This window comes from Anopheles funestus, chromosome X (assembly GCF_943734845.2).
Source record: "Anopheles funestus chromosome X, idAnoFuneDA-416_04, whole genome shotgun sequence".
Lineage (NCBI taxonomy): Eukaryota > Metazoa > Arthropoda > Insecta > Diptera > Culicidae > Anopheles > Anopheles funestus.
The window spans coordinates 15,572,871-15,589,814 of NC_064597.1; the positions used below are offsets into that span (position 1 = coordinate 15,572,871).

At 45.4% G+C, this 16,944-nt stretch overlaps 2 protein-coding genes across 7 annotated transcripts; one reads left to right on the forward strand and one right to left on the reverse strand.

Annotated features, from left to right (window-relative positions):
• Positions 1-1,322: 1,322 nt before the first annotated feature.
• On the forward strand, positions 1,323-6,374 carry LOC125770136 (uncharacterized). Of its 2 annotated transcripts, none has more exons than XM_049439465.1 (5): positions 1,323-1,891; positions 2,091-2,493; positions 2,585-4,630; positions 4,720-4,982; positions 5,063-6,374. In XM_049439465.1, the coding sequence occupies exons 2-5, from the start codon at positions 2,349-2,351 to the stop codon at positions 5,489-5,491; spliced, it is 2,883 nt and encodes a 960-aa protein (XP_049295422.1). In that variant the 5' UTR covers positions 1,323-1,891; positions 2,091-2,348; the 3' UTR covers positions 5,492-6,374. The 2 variants fall into 2 exon arrangements, with proteins under 2 accessions (XP_049295422.1, XP_049295415.1); XM_049439458.1 differs by having other exon boundaries at positions 2,169-2,493.
• A 145-nt stretch (positions 6,375-6,519) lies between these two features.
• LOC125770110 (probable phosphorylase b kinase regulatory subunit alpha) lies at positions 6,520-16,714 on the reverse strand. Of its 5 annotated transcripts, XM_049439428.1 has the most exons (11): positions 16,350-16,713; positions 15,872-16,272; positions 14,620-15,735; positions 14,222-14,545; positions 13,474-13,621; positions 10,267-10,431; positions 10,020-10,187; positions 9,689-9,940; positions 9,432-9,605; positions 8,078-8,289; positions 6,520-8,013 (listed from the first exon to the last, which is right to left on the reverse strand). In XM_049439428.1, the coding sequence occupies exons 2-11, from the start codon at positions 15,998-16,000 to the stop codon at positions 6,973-6,975; spliced, it is 3,729 nt and encodes a 1,242-aa protein (XP_049295385.1). In that variant the 5' UTR covers positions 16,001-16,272; positions 16,350-16,713; the 3' UTR covers positions 6,520-6,972. The 5 variants fall into 5 exon arrangements, with proteins under 5 accessions (XP_049295385.1, XP_049295404.1, XP_049295377.1 ...); XM_049439447.1 differs by lacking the exon at positions 13,474-13,621 and adding an exon at positions 11,705-11,852 and having other exon boundaries at positions 8,078-8,250; positions 15,872-16,714; XM_049439420.1 differs by lacking the exon at positions 13,474-13,621 and adding an exon at positions 11,705-11,852 and having other exon boundaries at positions 15,872-16,714.
• Positions 16,715-16,944: the final 230 nt, after the last annotated feature.

Genomic DNA, 16,944 nt, shown 5'->3' on the forward strand with positions numbered 1-16,944 from the left:
GAAAGACTGGTTTTTGGCAAAGTTGGTGTTGCAGTTGTGTTTGTGACGGCGGCTGTCTTTTGTACTGCTTTGACTTTTTTGCGCTTCGTGCGCTTCGATAACACATTTTCAATTTTTTAATGTTCCAGGAATAAGTCAGAAATTATATTTCTCATCCAATTCTTTGTTCACTTTAATGTTTCGTAAGCAATTAATCATTTACATTATAAATATAGTACGAAAATAAGTTTAAATGATTATAATTTAACAAACATACCCATATCCCTGATTAGCACTGAAACGCGTATTAATTTCTACTGTTTTTAGTAAAATATTAGATGACTTTCTTCTTCATATAATGACATTATACAGATAATAAAGCATAACTTTTTTGTGTTTTCCCGAGGAAGAATCCTTCACAACAACAGGATAAATCTGGTGCGCAGCATTTTTCCAACCTTTCTTTCTTCTGATTCTTTGATTGTATGAAACCAGCCAGCTTCCCGTGCCTCCAATCTGATAATCATTCTTCAGTCTACGGTACGATGAGATAATAATATCGTTCTTCAACATAAGTCTATAATAATCTAACTATTAGAAGCTACCTAACTGTATAGATATGGCTTAAGATGGCGTTGAGAATCTGGGCCAATCGATGAAAGCTAGGCATTGTCTCATAAAATCATTTTGTCTAGACATTTTTAGAAATGAGGAACGCATACGTGCTTTGATTTCATTTTCTTCATTTTTATGTTGCAACTTGTAGAAGGAACAGTTCTAGCTGGAAAAAAATATTTTGTCCCAAATCACTAAACACTCGCATCAATGGCGTCATGAGTTGGTCGTAGCACATGCAGGGTTTGAAAGTAGATTTTTCGAAACTGATGAAATAATGAAATGCGTAATTAACATAATACTAAATCGATTACGCAACCTTAAAGCACGATAAAGTATGATTTATTGTAATTCAATAGTTAATTAGACTTTTCACAGAACTTCTATCAATTAGTAATAGTATCGTTTTCATTCATTTTGTCCTTTTGCATAGAAACCAAGGAATGATTATCCGAAGCGCGTGGACTAGTAGCATATATTATGCATTTTACGCTTACCATGTAGGTAACAACAGAAAATAGAATTGTTAATAATCATAAATATAACGTAAAAAGAGCAGTAAGTGTTAAAAAAAAATATTGTTTTTCATTTTAGAATGTAATTTAAGTCGCATATTCCAAACATACCTTTCCTCGAAATGAAATTTTTATTTCTTATTGAACGTATGGACAGGTATTATCACCAAAGCTAGCCTTTCATTTCATTTTCTAAACGACCGAGAACAATGGTGGCTTTGTGCTGAAACCTGCAAAATTACCGCCGAAAAACATCTAGTAGAAAAATACAAGGTAGTTACCGCGAAGAAAACAGACAAAGCGTGCATAGATATGTGTAGAAGTGTGCGTAATGCATTGGAGTGGATTTTTGCTACGAAAGAGAAATTTCCAGTAGTTTGCGTCGAGCAGTTTTAGCCAGCGCTAGCAAAAAAATCGAGCAAAGCTGCAAGAATTAACTGCAGACCCGTAGCGGATGTACATCATAACAAGAAAAAGAATAATAATAATTGTTCCGCACTGCAAGGCGGAGAATGTTATTGGAAATTAAAAGAAAATCCTTTATGCTTCCATAATATTGGCTTTGTATTCGAGTTCAATTGTATGGTCGACAGTAGTTTGACAGTTTGTCCTAGCTCGATCAACAGAGTTATGGCCTACTGCATGAAAAAATACCACTCTGGTACGGAAACCGGCGTAAGACGGCATCGTATATTAGCTTCACGCTCGTGTTAAACGTTCTGTCGATCTTTTGTGCAAAAGAAATAATTTTATACGGCAAAGTTCAGTTAGTTACATTACAGGTAAGTGGAATTCCGTTCGAATGCCGTTGTTTTTCACCCCGTTTCGGATGCGGTGCGCGTTCTTTTAGCGTCTTTTACATCGAAGGAGCCTGTCAATTTGAAGCGGGCACAACATTTCGGTGAATGCGTCTGCTTCGCTAAAGATTCACACGATTGGCTTGTTTGAATTTGATTCCATTTGCCCGTCCGAACCCCACAGTCCACAACAATCGACCGTCTACAATACACAGCGCATTAATTTATCCTACGCATCTATCAACTTTCCACCCCGAAACAGTGTTTCTATTGCCGTGTGCCTGTGTGTGCGTATGTGTGCGGCGGAAAAAAGCGCGAACATCGTGTCAGTCGCGGTAGCATAGGACGCGGAAAACGGCGACAACCGGTGTGGGAACGCCCCCTGTAGGAAGCCGGAAGCCAAAAGGGCGCTACTGTTGTCGTTGTCGTGTCGGTGAACGGCATGGGCGATCTGCTAGCTTTGCTAAATGATATCAAAAATAACGAAAACAAAATGGAATTTTGCGAAGATTTCCACCAGCTGCAGATTATACTGAATGCCGTCAATCAATACATTCATCCGTTCGATAAGATCGTCTTTGACAGCGGTAAGAGAATTCAGCATTTGACCTGTTTCGTACAGGATTACACGCGTATATGAATAAACTAATCCGATACATGTGTTGTGTTGCATTTCAGGAAATGGACCTTACATTATCGAAGTTGTTGCCCGGTTGCTTAAGTACCTTCGCGTCCACAACTATCTCAACGCGAACAACAAGGTAAACATCCAGTACGAACCAGAGCTGCGCCGGATCACGATGTACCTGCTGCTAAACACGGACGTTAGCTTCCGTTACGACCTGATACAGGAACCACGGGTCAACCATCTACTAAACAGTCTGCCCCAGCTGACGAAGTGCCTGCTAATGAATTGCATTTGGGGTCTCGATCTGGATCGCTTCTTTTACGAGATGCTGCGGTACGCACCGCTCTGGTTCTCGATGCAGTTTATCGACCAGGCGATTGTCAGTCTTAAGTATGGCAAACCGCACGAGGTGTTGATACGGATCGAGTCGATGGTGTGTGCTATTTATTTCGCCATGTGCCGTACTGACGTTGACTGGCAGAATGTGAACCGAGGCGAGTACGTCAACCACCAGCGCACGCTCGCTCGGATGAGCGATTACGTTGGGGATATGTTACGATTCGTCAACACGCCGGAAGCGTCCAAGTTCGAGGGTTGGTCAAAGCTGCGCAAACATCGCTATTTCGGTTTCGTGCTAAAGCACATGTTCAGCATGACGATGGCGTGTCTTGATCTGTACTTCCGCAAACCGGCCATACCGGTCGATCCGGCCATGTCGGTGTACCAGCTGATGGATGACCTGCACGTGGACAAACCGGCCCCGATCGAATATTCCCAGGCGACGGTTGGGACGCTGCTTAAGATCAATCACTTCCTGCTGAACACGCTCGAGATCTGCATCATGCACGTGTCACTCGAATGCTTCTGTTACTGGGCCGAGATTAACCTCTTCAAAGATGGGCAGGAATCGGTAACGCTGCAGCAAATCATTGGCGAATCCGCGTACCGGCTGTGCGAGGAGCTGAACTCACACAAACACTTCCGCCACAGTATCGTGCGGCACCTGACGCAGTTCGCACTGCGTCCGAAGACGCTTACGGAGAAGGCGGCTACGTTGACTTTGGGCACGCTGATGAACCGCTTCGAAAGTGCCGATTCGGTCGAGGAGCGGATGGTTTATCTGCACGAGTTCATCAACCGTGGCGAGCAGGTGTTCGATAATGCCGAGTGTCTGGAGGTAATTGAGCAGCACTGTGATCTGCTGACAGCCGCTCATCTACGTCCAATGATTGAGTTCGATAAAGGCACACCGGTTGATGAGAGCGAACTGTCCGACGAACGGGTAAAGCTTCGAGAGATAATTTTGCGTACCGTTGGCGAACTGCTACCGTCGGAATTTCATCTCGTACTAACGTACATAGCGAACACGTTCGGAAAGCAATTTTGTTGGTATGACATTTCGGACCTGGTACCGGCCACTATACAGCTGGTTAATCGGCTGCAAAAACCATCCGATGGAAACGCATCCGAGGTACCGCACGTGCAGAAGCTACTCTTTCAGTCGCCGGAGATTTTTTTCAACACGATGGTAAAATCACTATTTGCAATGGCCCCGAATGGCAACCAAGATCAGCTGGTGGACGCAATCGTCGATATCATTATGCGCTACAAAACGGTCGCAAAGGTACATCTGCGCGAACATCTCAAGCTGCTGCTCGTTACCGACTTTTCCGTGTGCCATTCGACGGCACTGCAGCGTTTCGCTCAGCAGCTGTACGAGATGAATCTGTTCCCGACACACGAGTTCATGGAACAGTTTATGCTGAAAGGCCTGCAGGAAGCGTACGAGCGGAAGCATGAATCCGCCCTGTACGCACTGCTAGCGCTAATGGCAAATGTGTGGCCTTCTTACTGCGCAAAGAAGTTGAAAGACAGCGAAACGATCGTAAGGAAACAAACGTTGCTCAAGGAAGGTGCCAATCAGCTGGCATTACTATCCGATCGAATGCGGTACGATTTTCCACCGCCTTCGCAAATGGATGCAAATGGTCCAAATTTATGCAACTACCCGCTGCATATTATGTCGCTGGTGTCGATGGCTACCAAGCAGCTAGTGCTAACCCTCGATCAACTGGCGGTGGAGCTTCCGGATGAAGGTACCTTTCCTAACCACTAGAATTATATTTTCTACAAACTAATGTTTTTTTTTTGCTTTTCTGTTTTCATACTCTCTCTCTCCTTGTAGATTTGAAAAAATTCCTTCAGGAGCTTAAAGAAATGGTGCATAATTTCACTAAGCACTACGTGCAAGATCGTTTATCAACGTTGCCAACCGTACCAACGCTCAGCACAAACACTGCGAAGGATAAAGCGGTCACCACACAGTCTGACAATGCAGCTGGTCAGAAGAAAAGGTTGCACACCTCACTCTTTACTCCAGACTATTTTTCGGATAAGCTCCCAGCAAAGGATGCGACCGAAGATTCCATTATTAACTATGTTGTACAGGTAAGACATACCCATTTAGTAATGCGTTTGTGATATTTTAAATTCGAATTCTCATCCTTTTTTTCCATTTCACCGGTTAGATTCTTACGCAGTGCACACAGGAGGAAATACTTGAGCTGGCCCGGTACGAACTGATCGGTGCCCATATGCTAGCGCTTTCCGGTTCGAAGCTAAAGGATTGCTTTAAAAATCACCCCGTAAAGGATTGGGTGCCGCACTGTATGGGCAACTACGTCGCATGCCTGTGGAATGTGCTGCTGCCGGTGGAAAACGAACGGGGCAATGGGGTGGAGGCGTGCAAGGATGCAGTATGTACCATCGTTGAGCTGATAAGCGAACTGAAGGATATTACCGAACCGCCCGAATGTAGCACGCTACAGACACAGCTGACGTTGCTGTACGATTACGTGCGTCGTGTTGCACCGACGGTGGAGCTAGCTGAGCTAATGTCCTTTCTACAGCTGGAACAACGCCCCAAATCGGTCATTATGGATGTGAGCGTTGAATGAACCCTCCCCCAAGCGGGGAGCGAAACCGTAACCCGAATGGAAGGGAAACGGAAAGAAGCGGATGAAAAGACCTTGCTGCTGGCAACCCTTACTCCTTACATACACTTTTGTTTTTTTTTTGTTACACCGAAGGCCCTTAGTTGTTACATACACGTTTTGCCACCCTACTGATTACAATTACAACTTTTCTTTTTTGGTGCTATAACTGCTGTAGGGTTATGGATTGCTAAATTCTGGACCATTCCTTCCTTTCGCAGGATTGTATGATGCGCAGCTACGGGTAAACAAAAATCAAGACAAACCAGAAAATGGCTAGAAACGATACTTCTTAAATTTGAAGTGGCACAAAGAACAAGAACAGGTCAAATCCTCTGTGTACGTAGGAACTGTTCTACACTGGAAGTTTGGTACTCCGAGATCCTGTCGTGTAAAGGTCCGGTACCGCTACTGCTAGAATACAAAAACAAAAGACGCTCATACAATATGTTTTTTTTTTATCATTGATCTATAATTTGCTCTATTTTTTCTATATGAAAACTGTTTTGAAATAAAGAGAATGCACGCACACACCGCATGTGAAACAAACCTGGCATAAATCACAACGAATCAAAGGTTTTATGAAGTTTTGCGTTAAATCCTCCTTTCTCACCCACACCACTTGACCCATATACACACATACCAGTCGCATTCTATCTGTTCTTCTTTCTATTGATGTAAATAATAGTATCAGCGACCTTTGGTGGGCACAAAACATTCAGTTGTTTAGCATTATATAGTTATTTCCATATTTGTTTTTTTATTTTCCATAAGCTGCACCCTCTTTCATTGTTGCCTTGGAAGCATATTTCATCATATGAAAAATAAAACATAAAAACAAAAGCACTCATCAATCAATCGTGTTCATACGTGGAAGGGTTTTAAAAAAATATTTGCTGAAAAAAATGTTGTCTTTCTTTCACGTGCCTTTCACAGTGTGGAAGCGTGCTTTTGAAACATATAAAATATATAAAGAGAGAGAGAGGGAGAGAGACAGAGAGCGAGGAAGAGGTATCTATTGCTTATTTCTTACAATCTAATCTAAATTGTCTTCATCGGAAAACAGGTCGCGCTACAACAACATTTAATGTCAACAATACACACGTTTCCACTTCGCGCCCTCCATTGCAACTACATAACAGCTTCCTTCTATCTAGCATAAACAACAAACTACCACTATCTGCGAATCGCGCCCCAAAAAAAAAGCTTGAGTTGGGGTGTGGATGGGTGAGTGAGGCTGTGAGAAAGGAGTAGGGAAAGAAACGATAGTTTGATAACGTTTTTCCGATGCGCACCGGAGGGGGGCTGTTTTGTTTTCGATGTGATTAAGTAAAACATTGCTACAGTTGCGTGCAAACTGGCTAACATGAGTAAATATAATGGTGCGTAGGCACACGCACGCGCACAGCAAAAATAATTAAGCACCTAGCAGGTCGTCGTTGCTTTTACGAGATGGTACAGTCCATATCGCCATGCTTCGGTAGTTCGAGCACGGATGCAACTGCCCGGGCCATGTAGGTCATCGTGCCGTAGCTACCGCTCGGTGCACTGTCGTACAGATGCTGACAGATATAGGCGGCACCGCCGCACAGCAGCAACCCGGCGGTGGTCGTTTCGCGGATGTCCTTGTTCTTCGCGCAGCACAGCATCGCGTCACCGTGGCTTTTGCGCTGATCCTCGAGAAACAGCTGATTCGCCCGGTGCACCAGATGCTCCACGTAGATGATCGTGCCGATCGACGCGAGTATGTTGTGCTCGGTGACGAGCGTCAGCACCATCAGTGCTTCCACTACCAGCTGGCGGTACTCGGGTTGCGGGATCGTATTCAGGGCCGTCTCTACCTCGAGCGCAAACTTTAGCTCGTTCGGTGTCATCTCCTGGGTGAGACTTTGCGGTAGGATGCGACCCTCGATTGCGAGCCCGCTGCATCGCTCGAGGACGGTCCAGACGCGGGGGTAGAAATCGCGCGGTACCCGATTAAGGGCACCGTCGAGCCGGCGACGCCGTAACCACTGGCCCTGCCGATCATCAATCAGCGAACCTTCCGCATTTTCCGGCTCACCGATACCGATCTGGCTCTTCTTGCTGACACGGCTTGATTTGCAGCTGACGATCGAGATGTTGCCGCGGGCAACGCTGTTAATCGCAAACTCCTTACCGCTGAGGATGTGGTGCAGCAGGTTCTTCATCTCGAACGGTGACAGATTTAGCAGATGTTCGGACGCTTGCTCACCGTCACAGTTGAGCGTGCGAGAAAGCTCCTTTGCCATCACCTGGATGATCAGACCGACACGGAGCCGCAACATCTCGTGAAACAGCTGCGGCTCGGTACGGATAAACATTGCAAGATAGACGAGCAGCTCCTGGGACAGCATGGCGGTACTCTCATCGTCCCCGTACGCTTCGTGTATCACCGACCGTAGCTCCATCTCGGGCAGCGGTGCCGTAATCGTGTGCTCACTGTTCGGCGGCATACCGACAGTGACCTAAAAACATGAGATGAATCGCGTTAGTGGCTTACACTCAGCTCGTCATTCGTGTCTCACTCACCTGTTTCTGGCGCACGAGCAGATCGGTGACAGCCTTCGCCAGATCCTCTACACGCTTGCCGAGCATACCGGCAGTGTGACGTACCAGGCCCCACATCTTCTGCTGACAGGCTTTCTCGTACAGACCCTTCAACAGACCGCGCACCGTTACGACCCTGCCCTCCTCCAGCATGCCTTGGGAAGGTGAATCTTCATTAACGCCAGCAGTTAACTCTGTCCGACACCCCGGTCCGAAGACGATGATGGTGGGACGGTGATTGGTCGTGCGAGAGCAAGTTGGGTGTTGGTGAGCAGGCAAGCAGCAGGTGTGTTAAACCAAGCGCAGTATAGTGACAGCAGATAAAGAACCCACCCCAGCAGCCACACCCGGTGTTGTTTGTAGCGAAGCGGACAGCGACATCAAACCAAAATGCGGCAGGCAGGCAAACAGGCAGAAATGATAATTGCGAACAGTAACCGGGATGTCCCGGAAAGACCCGACGATACAAAGCACAATACAACAGGACATACGCACGTACGCAATGCAAATACGGTTGAGAACAACGTCCAGTGTAGCAATAACGAAAGAAATATAAATCATTCAATGAGTAAAGCGATAACGTAAAATAAAATACACAATCTATCCCTTGTTAAAACCCTGCATGCTTTAGACCAGGGGCCTCCAAACTTTTGAGATGGCGGGCCGCTTTGAGTGGAATAGCCACAGCTGAGGGCTAATCTCGGGATCTCTCGAGAGGGCCCGCGGACCGAAGTTTGGAGACCCCTGCTTTAGACTGTGTCACTAAGGGGATATATACTTCTTGAAGCATGAATTGAATAGCGAAGTAACAGCTCAAAGTTGGTTCCAACAAATTCTCAAAAATCTGTCAGTATCCGATTGACTTGAATTTTTTTCAGGAATATTTTTCAATTTCAAGTTCTGATGGAGCACACGTTTGAGTGCCCAAAGATATGCCTTTTAAAAATGTCAACTTAAATTTTCAATAACCTTTTTCCATGCACCATTGAATGAGTGCTTGTTTTCTGCTGTTATCGTGGATATATTCCTAATCAAATATTGGCGGTAGTTTTAATCCTTTTTGAATAAATCCCGAGTACAACCTTTTCTTGAGCTTCTCAGGGTATATTATCCCCTTAACGCAACGCTATGTAAAAATTGTTTAAACCAAAACAAAACATTGAACTAATTACGAAATTTGGCTAATAGTAGAAATTTGTGTCAATGTCTAAAAGTTACGTTAATTGTCTAATAAGATATCCAATTAAATTGAAACGTAGCAAACAACCCTTTTTACACAAAACATAACAAAACGACACAGATAAAACCCCGCGAGCATTAGTTGTGCAGGACTTACCGGTGTTAAAATCGAGCCCCTGCGTATCGACGAGATGCTGCAAAATGTCACCCTGCTCTTCGAGATTCTCCGTCTCCCGGAGCATAGCAATCAGCTCCTCCACCTCGGTGTTCTCAAAGTTCGTTTCCGTAGTGGGCCGATGTCTCGGTAGCGGCTGAATGTGTATCTTTGGCACTGCAACACAAAACAAAACGGAAATCGGTTACAGCGGTTGTCCGCTTTAGCTGGAATGCTCGTGAGTTTGTTCGCAAACTTACTGGCCGCTGTTGCTGACGTTTGAATGTGCAGCTTTTTACCGTCGTCATCGAGTGAGACGCGCTCACCGTAGCGTGGCTGTGCTTGGGTGTTTGGTGACGGATCGCGCGATGTTGGCGAACCGCCGGACGCGGTTGTACCGGTAGTATTGGCCGTACTAGCACCGACAGTTGTTTGGTTCGGTTCCAACCATTGCGGTGTAACGTGCGACAGGCGTCGCTCCGTCACATTACCCTCCATGCCGAGTGTTTCCGCTGTTTGAAAGAAGCAAACAAACATAATGTAATATAGAAATGAAAAACACGCTTCCGAGCATTTCTATTGTAGACGTACAGTCAACGTTGATCGAACGCGTCTTCTTGATCGCACCCTTCACGGACATGCGGCGGCGCAAATTCTTTGGCCGAAGCCCGGACGAACGAATCGAGGTGGTCGATGCACGGTGGCTGAACGAACGTAGCAGATGCTCGTCTAGGTATGCCTGTACGGCCGGGTTCAGTTCTATGAAGAGTAAGCACAGAAACATTAGTGCTGTGCGTAATGGATAACGATTAGTAAAGCGGATCGTTGCATAACTTACTATCGGGATAGCCATCCTCTTGGCTGCCGAGAAAACTGAGATCGGTAATTGCGGACGTATTGATGAAATCGCCCAAATTGCCCAGTATGACACGGGTACCGCTGATGTATCCCGATTTCAGCTTCTTCATCGTTTGGATCATTGCCAGCGGCACTTTGTTGTTGTCTAGACGCGGCAACCACGTATCCACATCCCATCAACGGTGGGCAACAAGACGATAAAGATTTCATTAGCCGTGCACAAGGAAAGGATATGCTTACGATACGCTCAATAGCAAAACTTTTTTAACTTTAGGGCGGTTCTCGCAGGGACTTGGAGATAGAAGTTTAGTTACGGGCATGCACAAAAGGATATGTGAGGGAGTTATTGTTAGCTTAGGATTTTTGGTTCCGTTCTATGTTTATGGCATTATGGTTAAGTGTCACACGAACTGGATGTAGTGTTTCCATAGTAAAACGTCACTCTGATAGTATTCGGTGGAGCAATACTACTACTACGACTATATGAGTACCTAACACAGGGCTTTGTTACCACACATACAAGTATACGCACGTTAAGTACTTGGTGTGATTGGATCACGATGCGATTACGAGCACACTACAAAGGTTCTTGAGATGCGTTAGATAAAAAAAACTCTCTCAGATTAGATTAATTCACGAAATTTCCAAAAGACAATAACAAAACATCTACAGTAGAAACTAAATTCTTCTTAGTAGCATGCTTTACATTACTGAACAAATCTCACTATCACGGTCAGTACAAATACATTGAAACTTGAACTAAAACAGTATTATATCGATCCCGAATGGGGATAGAAACATTTTCTGTACAGAATATACTTTCCTAGGACGATGGAAACGCACCATACATTCAACGTGAAGAGAACACAAAAAAAGCACAACCATCAAATAAACCAACTATGGATAAATTGAACATCATTTAAAACTGAAATGGCAAACGAAACGAAAAACAACGGAAACCGAATATCGAAACGCACAACACATCATGGCGGATAGAGACATATTGGATATGTGCGCGTGTGAAATGTGTCAGCCGAGCAAATGCTAATGAATGTACTGGACATGTACGGGAGAATAAAAGTATATCCGGACGTCACAAGAGATGATGCGTGCGTACTAGGACACTCCTTATATCAAGGATACAAGATGGCGGTTTCAATGGTTTACGAAATGAATAGTATCGATCGACCTTCTAATCACTTCCTTTTCTTACGGGTTTAATGTATAACGTTTTCTTTTTAGGGAAAATATGATTTGATGATTGTAATGAAAGCAAATAACGAGTGCACGAATGTCACGAATGTTGAAGGATGAATGAAGGTTTGGCGCGTGGTCACGCTTAATGCAAATGGAGCGATATGGCGTTGCCGCGATGTATACAGTGTGCCGTTTCACTAGTGTATGGGATGTATAATTACCTAAGAGCCAATGGGTTGCCATCAGTGTGATCGTAGGTCGACCGAGCAGATGGCGCCAGCTATAGCTAAGGAAGGCTAGTATGTCGGTGAAATTGCTCGCCAGCAGGGCGGGATCGCGCGATGTATAGTACTCGTCATGATCGAATATCTAGTGGCCCGATAGACCCGGAACGCCCGTACCCACGATACAACAGCAAGCCCGGTCAAACAGGTGCCCGGTGGATGGTGTAGGTTTAGGGGTCGAAGGAATAGGATGTTGTCCCACCACCATCACCAGCACCCACAGCCCCACGGTATGGAAAGGGGTGTGTGTTGATGAAGGAGAAGATAGTGAAATTGCACGGCAAGATGATGGTGGTGGTGGTGTAGTGTGTGCGGCAGGGAATGTAGATGTGCGGCGGCCATTGTTCACCAACCACCGACCGGTGTCGGTCCGTTAATCCGTTTCGCGCAAAACAGCGACCGATTGTGTATCGAAACATTACAAACGTGGGCACCCGCGAAGTAAACCGATGGAATATTTTTGATTTTTTTATATATATTTTTTTGTTTTTTAGTTATTGTGTTTGGTTTCACAATACATTATACGAAACGAATCGCGTTTTTGGGGCGAAAGAAGAGATGAAGAGAAAAAGAGAAAGAAATGGTAAAGATTGCCAATTATTTGTTGGTGAAGCAATTTGTTTTTCGGTTTTCTTCTAAAATGCAATATTGATGGTATGCACAATGCTGCTGGTTTTTTTTCATATTGAAGAAGGATGTTTTCAACCGACTAGTATGAAAAGGGCGAATGAATATGTGCCAGGCACGTTTGGTTTCACGCACGCACTCTCGTTCAGCTTGTGTCCGTCTTACAGCAACTCCGAATTCGCGCTTGATACGGTGGACAGGTTGACATGCTAACGAATTCCCTTCGGACCCGTAAAACCCGTAAACCGTAAAACCGTAAAGATGTGATTAATTTTTTATCTTCAACAGAATGTATTTGTATATCTGTGTGTGTTTGTGTAAAATGATGTTGGCATGAGAATAATTTAGACGATTTCAAAAAGGCCAATGTTAACCGATACAAACTTGATAGGAGCGACGGGGGGATATAGAAAAAGCACACAACTTCCAACCATACCAAGAACGGAAGCGGTATTGGAAAAGTTGTAAAAGGCACGATAAACCCTTACACAGAGATAGAAGGAGAATAAATAAAGAAACACTTGCCAAGAGCACACTTAAATCTATAATTATTCGCATTCTAATGTACAAAAACGTGCGAAAAACGTGTAGATTTGGTTTCAGTTCACTCAAACAGTATCAATCACCAAAGCAAAAACAGGTTAATAACCGAAAATCTCACACACGATTCATCAGGTAGGGTACGTTTTGATGCCCTTCTTGTTTGGGAGAGGCCCCGGGGGGGGGGTTTGTTTTTAGTGGTGAAATGCATTCCGAAAACCTTCACACCAAACACGAACCAGTAAAAGGTGTACTACAAGGAAGGAAAACACTGCCAAAAACCACTACTACCGGAGAAAGGAAAAGAAAGACAGGAACTAGCTACTATTTACAAGGCGTGCTTTCTGTGTGTTTTTGCGTGGTTTTGTGTGTCAAAGAACATGGGAGTAAAAAACCACGCCAATGGTACCGTGAAAGGGATCGTTTTACGCGTAAGGATCGGTGTGCAAACTACCGTAAAGGAGTGATGGTGTGAAACAGGGAAGAAAGGGAAAAGAAAGAACCAGAGAGAAGGTGTGTGTAAAGGAGTTTTGACCGACCTAGATGTACAGTTTTCAGCACCAGCGTAAGTAACGGACGGCCGAGTAGATTCTGCCATGCTGACTTTAGGAAGTTAATTTCACCCTTTAGCAGATCGATCATGAGCTCGTTGTCGGAAGCGATATAGAATCGGTTCACGTCGGAGAACTGTTGGTGGTTGGAATTTGGGAAAGGATGAGAAAAAAATATCGCACACACGCATATATAGATATATATATGAGGAAGACATGTGTGTGTGGGGGTGAGCGCATTAGGATAAGATAAAGAACGAAATTATTAAATCAGGTGTATAGTTGATGGCACGCAAGCTAATATAGTGATAGAAAGTGCGTGAAAGAAGGTGTGGTTGCTTGTATGTACAACATTTTTTCCCCTTTGTATTGTTGGAGCTGTTTTACCCATATAGCCGGATTTGGAATTCCTATGTGCAGTGCGGTTCAGTTTAATGAACTGTATGATTACCTCAAAAGTAAAACACACAGAGTCAGGGTAAGTACAAAAACTTTGTTTGCTATTGTTTTGCAAATATCAGTTTTAAATGGCCTCGGTTCGCCTGTTCGCAGCAAGTGTCTCTGTTTGTGTATATATGTATGTATGTATGTGTATTGCATTACCACTTAATGACCCATTGAAAGGGAAGTTGCAGCAGAACATCTCTCCTTAAAGATCTTAGAGTAAATTAGAACAACTAAAACAAAACAAAAAAACAAATCGACAATTCCTCCCGGACGCCCCCGTATCACATACCTGTGGCGTAAACGCAAAGATGCGATCCTTTAGGGAGTACAGCTTGCTGGTGCTGAGAATGCCGACGTCTCGCGATTTACGGCCGGACAGGCCGAGCTTTTTGTTGCGGCCAAGGTACGTGTACAGGTGGCTAAGTACACGGGCCGGCTGCACCTCGATCGGTGCCACGTCCGCAATCGTCTGCACCTGTATGCCGTGCTCGGCTAGCTTATCGCGTATGTCGTTATCCTCCGCAAGTATAACGACCTGCACCACCACGTCCGGTTTCTTTTGTGCACCGAGCCGCCGATTCAACGGATCCAGCTCACCAACGGCAAGGAAACCCTACGGTGAAAACACACGCTGAATTAATATAATATTCCAATAGCAAAATAGTTTGTCGTGGCTGTTCGAACTACCTCCTGCAGCAACTTTCCCAGTATGTAAAGTGACTGGCCCCAAAGGAACGGGCAGCGTCCCACGACGACACGCTGCTGGCTGCCCGGTGCTTGATATTCTGCTGCCACAGCCTTTTCCGGCACGGCGTACAGCTCCGGTATCAGCTTCATGCCTTCCTCCGTCTTCACTAGTATGTCCTCGAGCTTTTGCGAGTACTCGGTGACCGCTTGCTTATCATTCTGAAACGCTTTGTTCAGTATAAGGTAGCAGAAAAACAGTGGCCACTCGCACTCAATCTTCTCAAACATCCGCAACTCCCAGCGTTCGTAGTAGAGGCGCGTGTTGTCCTCCTTGGGCGTTTTGTAACCATCGCGCAGAAACCGTTTGCAGCCGTACCGGCCCTGCAAACGCGTAATGATCGCTTCCTGCGTTGTTTCGATGAGCTGTGGATCGTCACACGCGAACGCCGGAAACCCGACGACGGACAGTAAGCCCGCGTCCAGCTCCTTGCTGTTGGATTCACGCGGCAACATCGATTGTAGCACGGCCTGACACTTGTGTGCCTCATCCGCCAGCACGTGTATGACGGAACCGGAACCGCCACGGGCACCGAAGAGATCCAGCTCGTTCATCGCTTCCAGTGCCGCTTTGGCCATACCGATCGAGCTTGCGTTCAGCTCCGGCTGGCCGTGGTTCGATTTGTCGCCTCGCTCCCAAATACCGTAATCCGGGATGCAGTACGCCGATTCGATGTAAAACACCAGGTTCTGTATGAACGCGACCTCATCGAGTGAGAACACAATCTGCAGCCCGGATGCCGTCATTTGCGCCAGTATGAGCAGATATAGCGAAATGGCATCAATCTGCAGATGTCCCCATTCGCTGTCTCCTACCACGATCTGACCATTTCTGCTCGAGTATTTAGCGTGCAGCGAATCGAGCGGATTTTGGGACGTTTTGAACCGTTCCACCTTTTCTTTCTGGTTCATCATTGCCATCAGCAGGCCGCGCATTAGCTTTACGCAGCACTGTTCCAGCTCGTACGCTTTCGCACGATCCTCGTCCTGATCGGCTATCTTTTTGTACGCCATCGATAGACCCCACACGGCCAGTATGCAGTACACGTTGTCGCGTATCTGGTGGCACCGTAACAGTGAGTGTGCGTATATTTGTGCGGGGAGAGAATAAAACGTACGTCAGCCAAACCATGCGCAAATCAATTCCAATCAATCAATCCACTGTGGTCTTTGACCTTCGTTACTCATTACTTACCCAAGCGTGCTGGGTTTGTGGGCTGGCCGGAAATAGCCCGGTCACCGGTTGCTGATGGCGCATGATGAGCCGATGCACTATCCGTTGGTAATAGTCGAGGCGGACCCCGGAATTGCTGCGGCTACGCATCTTGATGCAACACCTGTCCTTATGACGACGTTGTTCAAATTTTCCGACGGAACCTTATCCGTAACGTGTTACCACCACCAGCGTCCCCACTTGGCCCGTTTTCGATCACACACCGAAGACGTCGTAAAACGTCGATCCGCTCACGTCACCCACCAGCGCAGATATTGATTGTAGTGTACGATTGATTTGTTACTATTTGATTGCTGGTACGTGTTGCTGTCTGCAGGTGTACCTTGGATCCGTACACCGGGTTTTTGGATGAAAATTTGAAGCTGAAGAAAACAAAAAAACAACCAAAAACGGTACTACTTGCCGAACCCGATCGAGCGAGTGAAATTTTCACCCGTACCCGTCGAGTTCCGTGTGAACGTGATGATGATGGTACGGCGCCGACGTTCGCTCTGGCCCGAGAATGTCACTTGAATGTCAATTCAATCAGACGATGGTGCAATCACCAGCAACGGGGGGACACTACACGGGGGTGGCTGAGGCTGTCCAGAAGGTTACGGTAAGTTCCTCACGCACGAGGAAAGTATGGAAAATTTGTAGCAGCAGGAGATTCTGGCACTATCGCATGCTGGAAGATGTTTTACCTTCGGTTTGTTATTGTAAGTGTTTGTTTCTTTTTTTTTTAAATGACAGATCACGTCATTCGAATAATTGTCATATGTTTTTCACCGGGATTCATCAGTCGGTACAATGAGATCACAGCTGGAATCATTTAAATTAAAATAAGAAAGATTATCAACTGGCAACTGTAACGTATCTAATTAATTGGAAATCGTGTGGTGAATGTAACTCTTGATACAATGTGCTTATTATTAGCAAAATTGTGTTTAAAGATAAGCAACCTGAGTTTATTAACTTGATTTGCTTTGCTTAATAATTTCATACTGATATACAAATAATATTCGGATGTATCACACCATATCATTGGTTGAAGG